An 18,950-nucleotide genomic window follows, 5' to 3' on the forward strand; every position below is an offset into this window, starting at 1 on the left:
CATGATAAACCTACCATTTTCTTTCCCGGTCTTAACAAAGAATAAGCTATTTTGTACAATTCTGTCATAACACTGTATTACTAGAAGAACAACCATTCAAGATTTAACAGAGTGGAAGGCTAAATTATTCTCTAAATGCTGACAAACACTTGTACATACAGCTGGCCCGGGATAGCCTGGGAGTCCTCCTGGTACTCCAGACTTGACATCATACGCCTCATACTGGGGAGAATAGTTCTGTAGCAAAGAGACCAGGTAGATAAGATCATGTTGATATACCGATCATAGTTCTTTTCAGAAGCATTTAGAAGAAATGCATGCAACATCTGTTCACTGATAGAAAGTTTTCAGCATGCCAGAGAGTGTGGTATGTATTATTGAATTATCTTGCTATTCTATCTCTCTGTAACTTTAGATATTAGATGTCTTACAGAAATACTTGCCTATGCAATGCACAAATCTTTCAACTGACTGTATGCAATTTGTTTCTAAATAATTTGTTTCTATATGCTCTTACTAAAAATATTTCTAAGTGATATCTACAGCCTTAGAAACATAAGATTGTAGACGAAGGCTGAAAGAGCCTTGAGATCATATAATCTGACTTTCTTACTTGGAGCAGAAAAAATGAAGATGTCAAATTACTTTCTCAAAAGTTAATGAGACAAGTAAAATTTATATCTCCAGTTTTTGGTTAATGTACCTAACAGATTCGCCAAAAAGTAAACATGCCCATAGAAAACAAGCACGAGATTTAATAGAAAGGTTCATGTGTTTATTGGATTGTTTTGGAAATTATTTTATTTTGAATTCTAGCAATGGATTCTGTTTGGTACCAAGATAAGAATAAGTTAGACTATATCCTTTGCTTCCTGTCAAATTGATTTTTGAAAATCTTTTTTTTTCAACCCACAGTGATTTGTATATGTGTTTTCTAATTTCTCCTAATTTCATGCAGTAGAAATGTTGCCTTATTTATTTGTTTAGTTATCTGCTTTACATGCAGAGTTAGTGGGTTGCCATGCTTTTTAAGAGGGGCAGGATATGCTCTGAAGGCTTGGCAAGAGTAGTTGCATAGGCTTGAATAATCCTCTGGACTTGGAAGTCATTAAGGAGTGTTCATAGCTCTTCAGCTGCTTTTGTCCAGACTTTCAGAGGCTTTACCATCAGGATTATAAGGGGAATAGTTACAGCAATTCCTAAATTCTCTAGGTTAATTCTTTGGGGAGTTGATGGTTCATTTTTCAAACATAATGCATATATTATATGCCTGCTTAGAAGCTGGGAAATTTTGCAAAGATATAGTAGCAATACCATTAGAATTATGAGGAAAAGTGAATATTTATAAAGCATTTAGAAGAGTGCCTAGCATATATAAGCACTAGATGGGAATTTGTTAAATACACAAAATCAGAGAATAGATATAAGAAACCCACAGAAGTGAGATGTAATATAGACTAAAGAAAAGAAAATGAACCAGGTAGTTTTAAATGGGACAACGTTTTAGTCCTGGAATTTATTACCTGGTTACCAGTAGGGCATGATTCACAGATTCCAGGAGGGCCAGGAGAACCAGGGGAACCTGGCAGGCCTGGAAGACCAGGATCACCATTTCTCCCAGGAATACCAGGAGGACCCTAAAAAAAGAATCAGAGATAAAAATAAACAAAACACTGAAAAGTCCTAGTGATTTAGAATCATTATTAAATTGTAGCTTCTATGCTTTATAAGAAATCAACATAAGGGATACGTTTTCTTGGGAATCTATACATTTTTACCCAAATCATGTGAATAATTTCAGTGTAATTTATTCCTTTGTATATTGACCTATATGTTATTTTTCAAACCAATAATAGGGATGAAGACATTATACAAAGATGGGGAAATCTGAATCTTTACATGCACAATTATGGATTCTCAGTTTGAGTTATCATGTGTCATTATTTAAATATGTGGTACTAAAGGAAATGTATACATGATGAAAGTTCAAATATGGAAAGGTTATTAGAAGGGAAAAAAGGAAAGCAAACTCATCAAGGAACTAATTTCCTTTCACTGTAGAATGTTTACTTACTGGATCTCCTTTGGGTCCTTGAGGTCCATGACCATTAGGAGGGCGAGTGGGCTAATAAATGGAAAAGATACAGATTAAACAAGACATAGATAGGAACAATTTTCCCATGAAGTGTGTCCCAATTTCTTATCCTAAATTGCATCCAATCTCTGGTTTTTAACAGGAAGGTTCACCTTTTACTGGTAATACCCATGTGATTATTTGCTGGACATAACTTTCACTTCCTTTCAGGCTCCTGTGACATAGGAACTATTCATGTGTTTAAATATGAATCTTGAGTATGTACAGATTTTCTTTAAACTCACAGCTGTTGGAGGCTGTGGGCAAACTGCACAACATTCTCCAAATGGGATCTCGGGGTTGGGACAGTCTAATTCTTGGTCATCACATATTATGTCATCACAAAGAACAGATCCTGAGTCACAGACGCATATTTGGCATGGTTCTGGTTTCCAGACATCTCTATCCGCATAGGACTGACCAAGATGGGAGCATCCTCCTTCAACAACTGAAAAATAAGAGAGATGGTGTGATATTTTGCACGTTCAAAAAAAAATCCAAAATCAAATTATGAAGAATATCATGGTCTTCCTCCATAATTTGCTAAGTAGTAAGAGACTGCTTTAAATACCAAATCTGTTTATTAACATCAAATTGGTATACCAAGGTAAACTTTCCTTAGGGCCAGTAGGTATTTTACTTTTGCTTGTAGTGAGAATTTAACACCAGTGGAAATCCGACAATCACTTAAACATTTATTTATTAATTGTGCAATTGAAAACAAGTTTTTCTATCTAATTTCTATTCTTCGCTTTAACTATAGATGGGAGCATTAAACTCTAAAGATGATTTTGTCACTAACTCTGAAGACTTTCTGGATTTTATTAACCTAGTTGAGAAATTCAGGGGAAATCTGAATTACTCTTGGCAACATAAAACTCTTCCAGATTCCTGGGAAAATCTTAACAAGTCTTATTGTATGTATTGAATATCACTGCTAGCTCTGTTGGGCATTAGTAGGTCAACATAATATGATATAATATAATATATTGTATACCCCATATGGATGTAAAGAGGTTTCCAAATCACTAAAAAAAAAAAAAAAAAAAAAAAAAAAAAAAGTTTTTTTAAACAAAAATTGGCAAGGAATAATAGGGAAAAATATGAATCATGACCATGTGTATTTGTGGCTTAAAATGGTCAAAAATTTGCTTCAACCAAAATTTTAGACTTGTTTCCTAATTATATGTAAGATACTGAAATTTCAGCAGCTATTAACAATGAATCAGCTTAGGGGTTGCCAAAATAAAACCAGGTCTCAATTCTTAAAGCATTAGCTGTGGACTGTGCTTGAGTATAACTTTAGCTCTTGAGGATTACTATGATAGCTTGCCAGTAGTTGAGAAAATAAACTACAAGTTTCTAAACATCTGCAAAAATTTTTGCCAACAACAAATCATATACTTGTTCAGTATTTGTATTTTTGTAAAACAGTGAAATTTTATTTTCTCAGAGCCCGAACTTTTGTCTGTTGAAAGAGGCTTGCTTGGGAGAAGGCAAGTCATTTAAGAACACTTTTTGGTGCCCTGTGGCCAAGAGGCCTTAGAGAGAGTCCTGAGATTTTTCTACCTGGATACTACATACAGCCATGAAGATAACCTCTTCATGTTCCCGTTTTTATATCCTCTCCATACCTGAAGTAATGCTAAATATTTTGGGTATAGAGGTTTGGCTGATTCAATAAAGAAAAGTTCACAAAAAAAGGAGAATTTTGGAATCTAGGTACTCTACAGCATACCTCCCCTCCTCATTTCCATCTATGTGTGCAGATACAACTTTAATGATCTTGTGCCACACCCCTGATGGATTCAAGAAGTTTAAAAGTCTTTTCTTGTTACAATTACCCAATGTGTTTACAGCTAATAAAAGAAAGTATGGTTGTTTAACTGCAAATTTAAGTAAGCAAGAAAGAATCTGCTTATTTTAAAAAGTTATTTTAGTTCCTCCTCCATGTTTGAAACAGATGAGAACATTGGAAAGAAATATTGTCTAAGCTTTTAAAGGAGCATTCCTTTATACTTTGTGAGCATAAAAGCTGAATGCCAAAATGCTTACCTCATGTGAATGAAGTAGGCCTGTTTCAATGGTGTTCTGAAAGATATGCTTAAGAGAAGTGCAATCTTTTTCATATTATTATGAACAGTAGTAATTTAAAGGATCTAGGCATTAAATTTGTTCTCTAAGCAGAACTGACATATTTAGGAACTAAGTTCACTGGTTTTCAGAAAAGGCCTGAAAATTTTGATGAGATGGAAGGTTGTTTAATAAAATTGCATGACATACACTCTTCAAACTTTACACTGGCTCCCTTTTCTTAAGATGAATTATTTTTAAAAAATTTCTCTAAATTAACATTATATGAAGTGTCCCAACAGATTAGTTTTAGCTCAAGATTTTTTCCCATTAATAATGTGGATATCAGGCTTCTCAGCTTCCTTGAAGATATCACTAGTATACAGAATATTGACCATAGGCCAATATATGTTTGAAATTTGCTAAGAGAGTAGATTTTAAGTGTTTTCACCACACACACACACACACACGCACACACACGTAACTATGTGGATGTATTAATTAATTTGATTGTGGTAATCATTTCACAATGTGTATATATATCAACTCATCATGTTGTACACCTTAAATATATACAATTTCATTTGTCATTTATACTTCAATAAAGCTGAGAAAAAGAAGAAAAAGATACGACCAGTTTATACTAATACTTTTTTTAGCTCTTTGTCTTTGGGTCAAGAATATCTTTCTATATTTGACATAGGACCTGTTTTATAAAAATTAGCTGTTGGATACTGATGACATATTAAAGACAAATGAAGATAACAGTTAAAACTAGGGTCAAGCATGTTGTATTTTAAATATCTTCTCTTCCTATGTTCTTATTCTGCTTTAAATTTAACATACAACATTTTCCCTTGTGTATTCATCCTCCTATATTTGTGTCTCATTGAAGGTACTATCACAACCTAGAGATACGGTATTTTACATTCACTCTGCAAACTTTTAAACAAATGAGCATAGTATTGACATTAAAGTTGTAAATGAATTTTTTAGAATTGGAGTTAAACTCAGTGTTACATAAATGAAAATTATTTAGCCTTTTCTTTCCAAATTTTATTAGAAGCCATGTGTGTTATGCTTTTTAAAACATAGAGGTCTCAATATAAAGGTTGAGTTATTTTGGTGTACTTCTCTATTTTTTAAAGGTGATGTTCTAAATAAAAGAAGAAAGGTGGAATGCTTGAAAAGTAAGAATTAATGCACTTTTGCTTATTGCCGTAACTTATCTCACATTCATTTGAAAGAAATCTGGCTCTCCTGAAAAGTCAGTTCCTGTAGAAACTTGTAGCTGAAAGTCAGACTTTTCTCTGCAGTTCTACCTCAGTCACCCTTGTTGAAAGAATGGAGAATTTTATGTAGTTGCCTCTAACTTTGTGTTTTGTGCATGACAAAATATGGTTGGCAACATGTTCTCTCAGAAGCTAAACCTATTACACAGATGTCTCACGGCCCTCAGTTTTAGGACCATAGCCTAGTTATATATGAGAAAATCATGGCAGAGTCAAGGAAAAAAATGTTTTGTTTTCAAGAGGAATAAAACGCTCTAGTTAGCCACTTGCAGCGTTTAGAAATAAAATAGAAAACGGAATTCAGAAACAGTAGTCATCTCATATTATTCCCTTCTTTTCTTAGATATCTAAATTCAGAGCAGCTTTGATGAAAAAAAATAAGATACATGCTTTTGTAAATATGTTAAAGAAAAGGTAAATAATCTCATTTTTACTGCTGGACAAGTAATAGATTTCCCAATTACTTCCTTTAGTGTTATTGCTTAAACTAAGTCTCCCTGTTCCAATGCGTAATTAATTTTAAACCCCACCTCTCATGTCACTTAGTGACATGTACAAAGAACTGTCCTGAAATAAATTTCTCTGTGTTCACTCAAACAATGCATTAGACTAAATCATCATCTAAGTTATAAAACAAAATGAAGCTAGTGTATGACATAATCCACTCTTTGACTCTTTTATTTTCTAGCTCTCTGTTTTGGAACTTTAGAGAAAAATAAAACCAAGTGACATAATTTAATATTTTCAGATGTTCTTAAAAGCTTTCCTTTTTGTTGTTTTGGTTTCCATTCTTCAAATGTTAATTTATGCTGATTTGATAGACTTTTACTGTAGTGACTAAAAAATAATGCAAGTTATGTTTGTCTTAATTCCATTTTTGGAGTAAAAATAATATGCCCTAAAGCATCCAATCAAATTGTTGATTTAGCTTGAGTGACAAGTTTAATTCTTTTCTCTTCTCTTCTGATTGAATCCTCTTCAGAGAGAAGGTTTTCTTTCATCTGAAAATCTAAAAATAACAGATGTGATATGCAAATTATCGTAACATTATTTTCCTGTTACGGTAGAAAGTTGAATATTTTGTAAGTGTGAGCAAAAGGAATTCATATAGCTTCCAACTGAAATATGTTTGGCTTTTAAATGATACTTATGTTTGAAGAACATACATTTTTAATAAATATGTTTTGGCTGCTTATTATTAATCAGAGTATGTTAAAGTATGTTAGATGAATTAACAAAAAGGACTGAAGGAAATATCTGTAGACCTAAGTAGATAATTTCAATTTTAAAATGTTTTGCATGGACAAGGTAGATTCTTCTTATTCTTGTCCCCTACGAAAAAAAACAAACCCCAAAACCAAGAAATTTTATGAATCATCATTTCTAGATGTTTCCTTGTTTTATTCTTTATAGTTATATGATTTTTATGTCTCCAATTAGAAATTTCCTTTAAGGTGGTTAATATTTTTCCCTGTGAAAAATAAAAATATTAGAGAATTAGAATTAAAAGTATCATATACCTAACAATCAGCAATTACATTATAATATAATCTGATTAGTGATCAATAATAGGAATACTGAGGAAAATATATTCTGCTTGTATAATTACAGTTGGCAAACATCTTTAAGTTTTATGTCTGATAACCAAAATGTTATTCTTACCTTCCTTATCACTAAATCATTAAGTACTTTAATTTCTTACCAAAATGTTATTCTTACCTTCCTTATCACTAAATCATTAAGTACTTTAATTTCTTCCTTACAGTAATTTTATTTTCCAGTGTTAGTAAAACTAATACTAGGCAGAGTTTGTATCTGTATCTCTTATGTTGCAGGCCCTGTTCTGAGCGCTTCGCATATCTATTTTACTTAATCTTCCCACAGGCCCTGTGAGGTGGGTGTTGTCATAATCCTCATTTTACAGGTGGGAAATCTGAGATACAGAGACATGAAGTGATTTTCCCGAGGTTTTCTATGGTAAGAGGTAAAGCTAATATTTGAACCTAGGAAAGCTGTCTCTAAATTCCATACTCTTTAACTACTACATTCTATTCCCTTTCTGCAGTTTCAAGGGCAGGGTAGGATTAAAGAAGTTAACTTCAAAGCTCTGTCCCATTATGGTTTCTAAATCCTGCAAGCTTAAAATCAGAATCTAAAAAGACAGGGTTTATTTTTTGTTTTTTGTTTTTTTTAAGGAATAACATTTTTCTGCAGAATATCTTTTCAATCTGGCCTCAAAACGAGAAGATAATATCTGGAGTTGAATTCTGTTGTTTATTTTCTCCTGACCTTATGAAAAAGAGTTTAATCTCCAAGACCACCCTAATGACATCCAGACCACCAACAGGATTAACCGGGACTGGGAACTCAGCATACATTTTACTAGATACAGAGAAGCAGGATCCTATCAGCAGCAACAACAATAAACAGATAAGGCCTATGTATCCAGTGCCAAAAACATAGGATTTTGTTTTTAGACATCCTATTTAGGATGTCTAAGATTGATTTTCAGAAAATACAGTTACTAAATGATTCATATTAATGAACTTCTAACTTCATTAAAAGCTTCCCTTCTGAACTTGGACATTTATGAACACACCAGGCAGCTCCAGAGCATTTCTCTGATTTTAATTAACTTGAGAAACACAGTCCCTGTTTGCTCTCCTCCGCACCAAATACTATAGAAAACAAAGTTTTGGAAAAATAAATGCCATTTTACTGAAGCAGTAATTTCTTAATGTGACTTTCCAAAGCAAATTTAATTTTTAATAGGTTCTGAATCCTTTATGTTCAATGTTTACATCTTTGGGGCACTTTAATTTTTGTCCTCTTCTTTGAACTTTTCGTTTTGTTCACTAAGATTACATTTTAAATGGCAGTTCTTGACCTCAGTCATGGAAAATACAAGGGTTTTATTAGTTAATCTGAAAGGAATCCATTTCTGCTGTGTTTTCATTAGGCACAGACAGAAATTCTAGTGTTTAATGTAACTCCCCAAACTGCAGTTAACAAATGATTTGTGTAAGAATTGCTATCTTATTTTTTCCGTTGTCATCTTGACATGAAACAGGCCAAGTTTCCCTTTTGAAAACTCTAGATTTTTTTACATCATACCACCCCTCTCTTTTCTATTTTATTTTATTTTTTTCTTTTGAATGTAGAAAACAACAGCACTACACTTTTTTCTAGGAAAAACTGTTTTACGAGAAACAGCCCACTGAGACGTTTCCAGAAAGTTATTGTAGACCTGGAAACTTTACAAATGTTCTTCATGTCCAGCAAAGGCAATAACATCTTTCATCTTTAAAACTTTAACTCTTAAGCAATCCACTTTAATCACTTCAAGGTGGTGAGATCATCTGATGTTACAAAATGAAAGAACTGAGCTACATAATCTTTGGAACTCTGCACCAGTCATCCACAATGGAAACAATGGGGTTTCAGTAGATGGCACTCTTCTCCCTGAGTGACTACTCAGGTTCTGGCATGCAACTCTGTAGGTGTGGAACAGAGACTTTTGTGAGGGCTTTTAGTCTCAACTCTACTCCTAGAAAACTCATATCCAGCGCTTCTTGATTTTTTATAATGAGCCTGTAGATAAGACATCAACCCAAGAATCTGAACTAGTTAGAAGCACATAACCACAGTCTTTCTTTTCCAGAATTGTTCCAGTGGCTTTGTTCTTTTCTCTTACAATACAGAGATGTTTAATTTCAGAATTTAATCAGAATATCTGTTTACTTAGAGGCCTTTAGATCATCTGTTGTTGAATACTCTAGAGGTGGGGAGGAAATGCAAGGTATCATTAATGAAAAACACAAAATTTTGTACCAATACTTTATTTTCTTGGAATTTATATTTTTACAGAGCTGAAGATAATTTCTGCTTAAATTTTAGATGAACCTCCTATTTAAAAGTAGATTTAGCAGTTCAAAGTGTGCTTGATCAGTTACAAATCCCCTCTTAAAGCATAACGGAAATTAGTGTAAAAGAAAATAGACTCTCATGACCTGTGATAAGGAACTGATTTCTCTGAGTCCATTTACAGTGGACTTTAATTCTAAAACAATTAAATGCCCAGAGTTCATTATCACAGTGGAATTAGCCGAGTAACTACATATAAGCTCAAACATTAGAACACTTTGAATTAAAATTAAGTTTATCTCCCTGCCCTAATGAAGCAATATTACTTAGTAATAACTTTTTATCCTTTTATCTATTTAATAAGCAGTAACTAAAATATGTCAAATAGTCCAAAAAATCAGAAACTTGACATATTCACAAAAATAGTTATATATTATATGTGGAATAGTTATATATGGAATTTTGAAAGTGGCCATAACATTCAAGCCCATTTCCTAAAAGTCTTTGAATATTGCTACCACGTGTTTGTGTTTGAGTATGTGTGTTTGACAATATTTTATCAGTAATATACCTGTTTTCTTAGGAAAGTAGTGTTTAATACTTAAAATTCACACATGTGATATTTTGAAATCTCATTATAAAGTACGGAATCCAGCTGTGTAACATCTATGTTGGCACTGGTTATGCAAATGGTAACTGTCTGTCAGCCACTAGGTAGCAAGTCTTTGTGCTTAAGATCTGGCATGTTTATAAACTACAGGAAATATAAAATAGAACATATTTCTCCATTGGTAGAAGAAAATACATGAATTAGATAGAACTTTCACAGATTTGTAATAAGACCAAAATTCTTTGTGAGGACATGTTTTATGCTCTAGAATATCCATGTGAGTAGACTAGAAGTTAGTGCTTATTGGAGCTGTTCTGTTTCTGGGATTCTCAGGGCATTTTTAAGAAACCCATACCCCAGAACTATATATGACTATTCTCAATGTGCTGTATATTCAACCACCTCCTGTAACCTCCCCAAAACTAATCTACCAGCATTTTTTTGGTCTTGTTTTGTAAAACCTCCAGGGAACATAAGATGTTACTATCTCAAAAAAAAACTTAAACATCTTTTTTCATGAGAAACAAAAGCAGTAAACTGAACAAAATCCTTTACAACTTCTTTTGAGCATAAAAGCATACAAATGGATCAGCAAAATTTCATGGTTTTTTATTATATTCTGCAGCTAAAGGGAAAAGGGAAAATAAAAAGAACTTATGTGATATAAAGATCCTGTAGGTATCAAACACTTTTTTCCCCTCTAAAGTGGGATTGAGAAGAAAAACAGCCATAATGATTATAAAAGATTGTAACCACTAGGCAACCACAAATATTTTGTCACTCTTTTGAACTAAACATTAAAGGTTTGTAGTCTTTCCAATAAATGAGAACTTTGTGATTTTTTCCCCAGAAATTAGCAGAATTTAAGGATTTTTAAAAAGGTAAAAGTCTTGATTGAGGTGGAGGTGTGGTAGAAGTCATTTGGTATTTTAGCCAAGGACTAGGGGTTGTGGCATCTTCTGGGAGAATAGAATGGGGAGGGGAAGAGGAGAGGAACGGAGGAAAGAGGACTGAGAATTCAAGGGAAGGAAAGGGGGAGGAGGCAAGAGGAGGGAAGAAAGAAAAGAGATGGAGCCACAGGGAGGGCACTAGGGGATGAGGGAGGAGGTGATAGAGGAAGTGGGGAAGGAGAAGGAGAGATGAAGAGAGATGGTCTTGCCTAGGAAGGGGATGGGGTGACGAGTGAAGGAATGACAAGGGGGAAGAGGTCCAAAGGAGTCAAAAGGGGTGGAGAGATGAGAAGGTGGAGAAAGGAAGGGAGGAGAGGAAAAAGGAGGACAGGAAATGAAGGGAACAAGGAATATGGATGTTTCTTTTCATTTGTGGCCATGGGCTGAATATAACTGAAGAAAGATCATTGGGTGTTTCCCCCCTCCTTACATATACAACCTATAGGACATTAAAGATATTTGACGTTAAAAATGAAAAACTGTTTTCAGACACCATGTTTGCAAAAACTATAGGTTTAAATGTGAGCATTTTTTTACTATGTGCACATAGAAATGAATGTGTAATGATTTCTTCTAGTATCTTCAAATTTAGCATTTAAAGACTTAATTCTATGAAAGTTTTAATTCCAATATGTCTGGTATTTTAATGACTCTGAGAAACATATGAATTAAAAGAAATATTTTCACACAGTAAGATAATGAACCAAACATGGTTTTGAGGAAATTAGAACATGAGAACCATCATTTACACTTACTAGAAAATAGAACAAATCAACTTTTTGAAGTCAAAGAGTACTAATATCTTTACCTTGTTTGCAGAAAAGTCAAACATTCCTGTTGAAAATATTTTCATAAATACTCTCTTTGTCAATGTAAATGCAGTTAAAATGTAGAACATGCAGAAAACACTAGGGCCTTAACCATAAATTACTAGAAGATACGTATTAATCAACCATGTAAATGCTTGAAACTGAATACAAACAGGAACAATGAAACTCTTTTACAGTTTGAACCCGTTTAAAGAACGTTGCAGGTATTACCTTGTTGCCATTTTACAGAAATATATTTCAATGGTTCTAATAATGTGTAGTGTTTTCCTTTAGACTATCCTTAATGCATGCTATTTTTAAGATGCATTATCTTACTGGGTAAACAATGCTTAATGTTCTATCCTGACAAAGAATCCAGCATACAAAGGAGAGCATAAAGGTATTACAAGAGACCAATAACTTCCAGACTGCTTAGGGAAGCATTCCACGATGTTAACAATCCAGGAGGGGAACTTTTAAAAGCCATTTAAAAAAGTTTCCAGTACCGTTAACGTGAAAACAAGTTAATACAAGAACATCTTTATCTTCAACAACCAGAGAACTTTAAAATACAAAACGGACAGTATTCTCTTTAAGCAAATGTAAAAAGCACCACCCTGGTCAGTTCTACGTTTCACAGCTGGGAGCTGACAGAGGAAATTAGCTTTTAGGAGACTGTTTTCCCCTTTATACTGATTTGTAAAGAGAAGTAAAGGCAAAAACCCCATAAAGTTGCTTGAAATCGGTACCTACTCACCTTCCTGTTGTGCCAGAATAACAGTGGGATGAAGCAGAGCGAAAAGTAACCAGGTCCCCTTTTGCACAAAGCTCACCATGTCTAAATATCGGACATGAGACTCTTTGTGCAAAAAGGAGAAAAGCAAAGCAGCTCAGAGTAGCACCATCAGTTGTTCCCTGCCCTTCAGCACCGGGCCCGTCATAAAACTCAGCCACTGAGATTCCTGTGCTTTGGCCTTAAATAGGAAAAAGTTTGGCTTCCCTCGCTCTCCAGCCCCTTTCTGAAATATGAGAGCAGCACCCATCCCCTGAGCAGTAAAAGAAATGATTAATATGTCTTTTTCCCTTATGGAAGACACAACCCACAACTTAGGAGAAATTGCACATCTGGAGCTTTTGTCTATCTGTGTATGTATAAGTTTGTTTCATATTTTAGTCATACGTGTCTTTGCACAACTTAAGAATATATATCAAAAGGCTCTACCTTGAGTTTTAATAAAAGACTTAGATGTGGGTATTTTTTTATTTCCCCTTATTAACAACTGCATCATTTTGAGAAATTTCTTGATGCCCTTTTCTTGGGCATGACTAATTTGCCAACCTGATCTTCCTAGAAGACTTTTATATTGGGATTTTGCCAGGATCCACCCTAACTCAATTTAAATAGGGAACTGTAAAAGATTAACTGGAAGAAAAGCCTCTGTGTGTCCCTTTCATTCATCCACCCACTCTGGGTCCTGGAAATTCAGTTTCAGGCAAATGTCAAAAGACTAAGTATCTAAGATATGTTTGAATGGCACCTTAAAAGTTAGATGCTAATCTATAGCTGTTTCTATTTTTCACAAATTTCTTTAGCCAGCCAAAGAGTAATTCCTTGTGAGAGTGCAAATTTTATACTGCTTGTAAAAGCTGAAACGGATTTTTCTAGAGGAAAATGTAGCCCTTCATGTCTTGACTTTGTAAGAAACAGAAAGAGAAAGAGCTTATCACATGAAATATCAAAAGAGTACCAAAAGTTCTCATTTTATCTGGATTGGTATAAATATTAGTATAAATATTTCTCAACTTAGACTTTTGTATGTATAATTTCCAGGCCACATTAACATAGTTTTTCAATGTATTTCTGGATATGGGGAGTAATTTCTGGGTCATATTTTAAAGAGGGGCAAATACTATTTATAGGTCTTTGATAAATCTTTGCAAGAAAAATGTGCTTGTCCACAGTACCAAGTTATTTCTATTAATCAAGATATTTCTTTATACCCTAATCATCAGTCCATAGTTCCTTCATTCATCTCTCTATTCTACATGAGCTATTCAATTCTAATCAAGGTCACCTGCATTTATTTTATTTTTTCCATGTCAACTTAGCCATGCCCATCTCCATGCATGTATGTGCACATAAAATTCTCCCCATCTCACACCAATTCATGGAAGTCACTTCTCTAATACCCAGTTCAAGACTTTCCTCCATTAAAACTGTTTTCACCTTCTTCTTTCTCTTTCTCCCAATTCATGTTACACAATGTTTTACTCAATTTACATGTTATTTGTATAATCGTAGGTGTACAGCTATTCTATAAGAGAGGACAGTTGTACACTTGCCTCCCTACAGGCCCAGTTACTAAAAGCACAAAGACGTCCAAATGTAGATGACATCATCTGGTGACAGGAAAAGAAAACTAGTTGGACCAATCTCTTGCACATCTTCTGATTTTAGACCAGAGATACACTACTTAGGGAAAAAAAGTAACAATTGAACAGTCATGAAAATAAGCTTTGCTACTGGATCATAGTGGAGAGGTTGGGGGAAAAGACTGTTATATACATTTTTCTGTCTTTCAATCATCTTTGCTTTATATTAAAAAAAAATCCCCTTGTGTTCAAACCAATTCAGAAACATGATTCATTTTTCTCCTGGTGTCTCTGACACTTGCATAAAAAAATTTATGTATCTGTATTCATTACCTTATCTTATGTACATGATCAATAAAAGTTGAAATTGATTAAATTTCTTCATTAGAATTGTTTTCCAATGTGGAAAATTAGATACATTATTTTTAAAATAATGCTTTTTATACTTTATTTCAGGCATTACATATACAATTTCTATTGTATTTTTGGTTTGTCCTAAAATTCTTAATTTGGTTATCTATTCAAATAAAAGTTTTATACCCATGAGAAAAATTCATGATTGATGTACTCATTTTTAAAAAGTTAGCTGATATTTTGCACAAAAAAATAATTGTTGTGTTTTAAGGTATCCATGAGAGATCCAGAGATAAATCTCATACTCCAGATTTTCTGATTTGGCATTCTTCACTACCTCAAGCATATCTGGAGGTCCTGCACCAGGATCCTTTGTATTCTATGTCCCAGATCTTATTATCCTCTTCATGTCAAAATGTTTTCTAATACAGTGTCTAGATGGATGTGGATCTCAGCTGGTGTCACGACTGGACAAAATACACACAGTGTTGAATTCTACTATGCAGTCCAAGGGCTGATGTCCTCGTAGTACTCTAGACACACATTGGTTTCTATACATCCCTGACTTCCCTGATATTAACCAGTTCACACAGACATGTCATTTTGCTCTCTGGATCACATTTAGAGTTTTAACACAAATCTAAACACCTGCACCAACTAAAGCACTGATTAATCTGGTTCTCCTTTAACAAAGAGGGTGACTAAAAAGATGAGGCAAAGCAAGGGTGTGGCAGATTATCAAACAAAAATTCAAATCTTTTCCAGTTCAGTGGAAAATGGAGCTTGGGAGAGATGCATAAGCACAGCTGTGATGAACTCAGTAGGCCAGTGAATGTCAGCAGTGCTCTCTACAATAGCGATAAGAAAATCAATTATCTCCATCATGAAAAACACATGGAAGAGAAGTCTCTCCCTCTCTTTCTCCGTCTCTCTCTCTTTCTCGTACTGCTTCATATATAACTTTCTTCTTTAAGCAAAGGAGGTGCATTTTTTAATGGACATTTTCTATATGCTTTCAAATCACTGTAAAACCATTTAAAATGTATCTGTGGTAAGATTCACTTAAAAATATACTGAATCCATAGCAGAATTGCAGCCTAAAATAGGATAACTTACAATTGTAAAATACAATGCAAATTTTCTTTGCTATTCCTAGAGAGGTGGGTCAGTCCACTTACTTTATGTGGTGAAAACATGTTTGGAGAGATGTGTTTCCTTTAAAATAATGTAAACAAATACCAATATGTGTGTAGTAGAGCCAAAATGTGGTTGCAAATGTCATGTTGTATTGAATGACTGGGGCACTTCTAACCACAGGTATATCTAAGATTGAGGCAGTGAGATTGGTAGTGGGACATGACAGGCAAATTTCTGAATGATTACTACGATCAGTTCTTCAAGACCCTGTAATTTCCTCTTATTCCCTGAAGTAGAGTTAATTGTCTCCTTATTTTTGTTCCTATAGAACTATATTGATAACCACTTCTCTTTAACCTAGAAATTTTACTTTTGGACAGGACTCACATTTCCTTGATGTTTAGTAAAATGAAGTGTGCTACACGTACTCATTTTGGAAACACTAAGTACCTCTATTCTTATCTATTTTTTATATCGTTTGCTGTTAAGCCTGAGGTTCTGCATTTCTCTCCCGGTATTTTTCAGCTGAAAATTACCCCAAGATTGAACAGAAAGTTCAATGAGGTTGCATGACCTCAAAATTACTCATTGGAATTGGAATTAAATAGCACGCTTTCCAAATTTTTTTCACCATGTTTTCCACTTGGGTTAGTCACTGATGTGGTAACAATATTTTTATGCAATTTAGGAATTGGGTGAATACATTTTTTTTTTTCTAATGAAGGATTGTAAAAAGATGGAGAAAGAATACAGTGGTAGAGTTAATGACCAATTTAAAAAGAAATATTCTGATTTCGGCTCATCATTAATCTTTAAAAAGAAATATTCTGATTTCGGCTCATCATTTAATTTCCAGTGTTGCTGTAATTTAAGAAGTTTTGAGTAAATCCTCATTAATTTATACTGAATGATGGAGTTCAATCTCAGGGCATGCAAGAGAATTCACATCTGTGTTTGTGTGTCTATATGTGTGTCTGTGTATATGCTTATATATATATATGCAAATATATTTTTAATATATTCACATATACTTTTAAAGGTTGACTAAAATTTGAGCAAGTAAAATTTCCTGGAAACTGCTTTAAAAAAATTATTTATTTATTTATTTATTTTTGGCTGCATTGGATCTTCGTTGCTGCACGCGGGCTTTCTCTAGTTGCGGTGAGCAGGGGCTCCTGGTTGCAGTGGCTTCTCTTGTTGTGGAGCACGGGCTCTAGGCACGCGATCTTCAGTAGTTGTGGCTCACGGTCTCTAGAGCGCAGGCTCAATAGTGGTGGCACACGGGCTTAGTTGCTTCGCGGCATGTGGCACCTGGGACAGAACCAGGGACCAGACCAGGGATGGAACCCGTGTCCCCCTCACTGGCAGGTGGATTCTTAACCACTACGCCACCAGGGAAGTCCCCTGGAAACTGCTTTAATGTACATGTTTGAATTGTGAACGTTTATGAAGTATTATGATTATGTCCTCCTGGAATGAAGTCTTTATATACTTATGTTTCAATGATATTTATTTGCCATCATAATTATTGTAATTATATTTGAAAATTCACAGAAAATTGGAATCTATCTCATTACCTAACATACTGACTCATTCCAGAACAGTGTGATTACTTTATAAATTTTGTCACAAAGGTGACACAGAGTCTGGGAGTAACATCTTGTAGGAGTTCAGAAGTTCCCTGTTGGGTCTTCAGTTAACTTAATCATTCTCAGGATTGAAGCTCCACTCTGCAAATCCCACCAGACTCTCTATCAAATATAATTCGCCATCTGAGTCATACTTAGGAATTTTCAGCAGTATCCAACACAGCTGCAATAGCTTTTCAAATGAAGCCAATTCTGTCTAAAGATAAAAAGAAAGCCCAAATTACGATCTTCTGATAGAAGCGTGAGATAGGCCAAAGCCAAATTTATTGGATTTACATGCTTCAAATGGAGAGTGATTTTAATTCCTCTCAATATTTTTATATTCAGATATTCCAATGGGGCCATATTTAGGGTCCCTTAATCCAAATAATTCTTTAGGACAAAGAAATTTAGAGCCACCTGCTTCTCTCTCACCAAATAAATGGAGGTAAACATGGCCTTTCCAGGTGTAACTTATTATGACTGTTACTCTGTACAACTAACCCCTATTCAGGTCAGCATTACTGCTCATGTAACAAATATTCTGCTTGATTGTCTGAAGACTGCATTTTTGTCTATACATTAAATCATGTTTAAAGAAGCTTTATATTTAGGCATGTTATTGGTATATGGAACAATTCCAATATTAGATTCTTGGTGGAAGGAAGCTATGGTAAATAGGCTCCTTTTGTTCCAAAGGATGTGAGTGTTGCCCTCGGGAGTCTTAGCTTTCATGTGACAATGTCCATTTTTGTAACTTTGCTTTATATTTATGTTCATTTATATATTTATTTTATTCCTGCCTATAAGCTATTCTTATTTTTTATTCCCATCCCCTTTTAAAACTCATGCACAGCAGCAAACACAGTCCCGTGTAGATCATAGGTAATAGGTCATAAATGTAAAAAAAGAATGACTGGATTGGAATGAAGTAGTTGAAATATTAGGCATTCCCTTTCTTCCATCTTGGGACGTGTGGACGCCTGCTGGGAACAGAATTTCTAAAATGCAGATCTGTCTGGAAGGTTGTGGTCCAAGGCCATTTTTGCTGGCTTAAGTGGGATCTCCAGAACAAGAGGGAGTACAACACAGCTTTTCTTAAAACTGATGATGCTAATGCCTGAAATAAAACTGAATTCTATTTTGTCAAGAAATGTTCTTTTGTATACAAAGCAAAGAACACAGTGACTCCTGGTGGCAAACCAGACAAAACCAAAAAAATGAGGGGAAAAGTCAGTCCACTTGTGCTCATGGAAACAGTGGCATGGTTTGTGCCAAATTCGGAAGCAATCTTCCTGCGAAGGCCACTGGACACAGAATCCACATGATGCTGTACCCCTTGAGATTTTAGACATTGAAAAGTAAATAAATAAAAGTGTGGGGGAAAAGTTAAGTGTTTAATAATATAAGAATTTCTTAAAATTTGCAGGACCCATACGAAGAGTCTGCCTCTACCCTTCATCATTTCACAGATATTAGATACGTTTCATGAAGAGATTAGGTCAAAACATCTGACTAATGAGAATCGAATGGCTCTCTTTTTCCAATACCTAACATATTTATACGTATCCATGCCTTTCCTTATGCTGCCTTCCTGTCTGAAACGAGCCTTCCTCAACTCCATATGCTCGAGTCCTACTCAATTTTTAACACCCAACCCAAACATCACCTAATTTAGGAAATCTCTCTGATCCTCCCTGTTGAGATAATTCTCCTCCTCCTCTAA

At 34.4% G+C, this 18,950-nt stretch overlaps 1 protein-coding gene and 1 pseudogene across 1 annotated transcript in view; one reads left to right on the top strand and one right to left on the bottom strand.

Annotated features, from left to right (window-relative positions):
* Positions 1-12,697, bottom strand: part of COL3A1 (collagen type III alpha 1 chain) — a 38,570-nt gene extending 25,873 nt beyond the window's left edge. The window contains exons 1-5 of the mRNA XM_068544803.1: positions 12,490-12,697; positions 2,380-2,582; positions 2,075-2,125; positions 1,524-1,637; positions 160-237 (exon numbers count right to left, since the gene is read on the bottom strand). Of these exons, the coding sequence (XP_068400904.1) occupies positions 160-237; positions 1,524-1,637; positions 2,075-2,125; positions 2,380-2,582; positions 12,490-12,568 (525 nt within the window). The 5' untranslated portion in view covers positions 12,569-12,697. The remainder of the gene's footprint in view (positions 1-159; positions 238-1,523; positions 1,638-2,074; positions 2,126-2,379; positions 2,583-12,489) is intronic.
* A 4,981-nt stretch (positions 12,698-17,678) lies between these two features.
* On the top strand, positions 17,679-18,575 carry LOC137764619 (large ribosomal subunit protein eL33 pseudogene; annotated as a pseudogene).
* Positions 18,576-18,950: the final 375 nt, after the last annotated feature.

Source organism: Eschrichtius robustus, chromosome 5, assembly GCF_028021215.1.
Source record: "Eschrichtius robustus isolate mEscRob2 chromosome 5, mEscRob2.pri, whole genome shotgun sequence".
NCBI lineage: Eukaryota > Metazoa > Chordata > Mammalia > Artiodactyla > Eschrichtiidae > Eschrichtius > Eschrichtius robustus.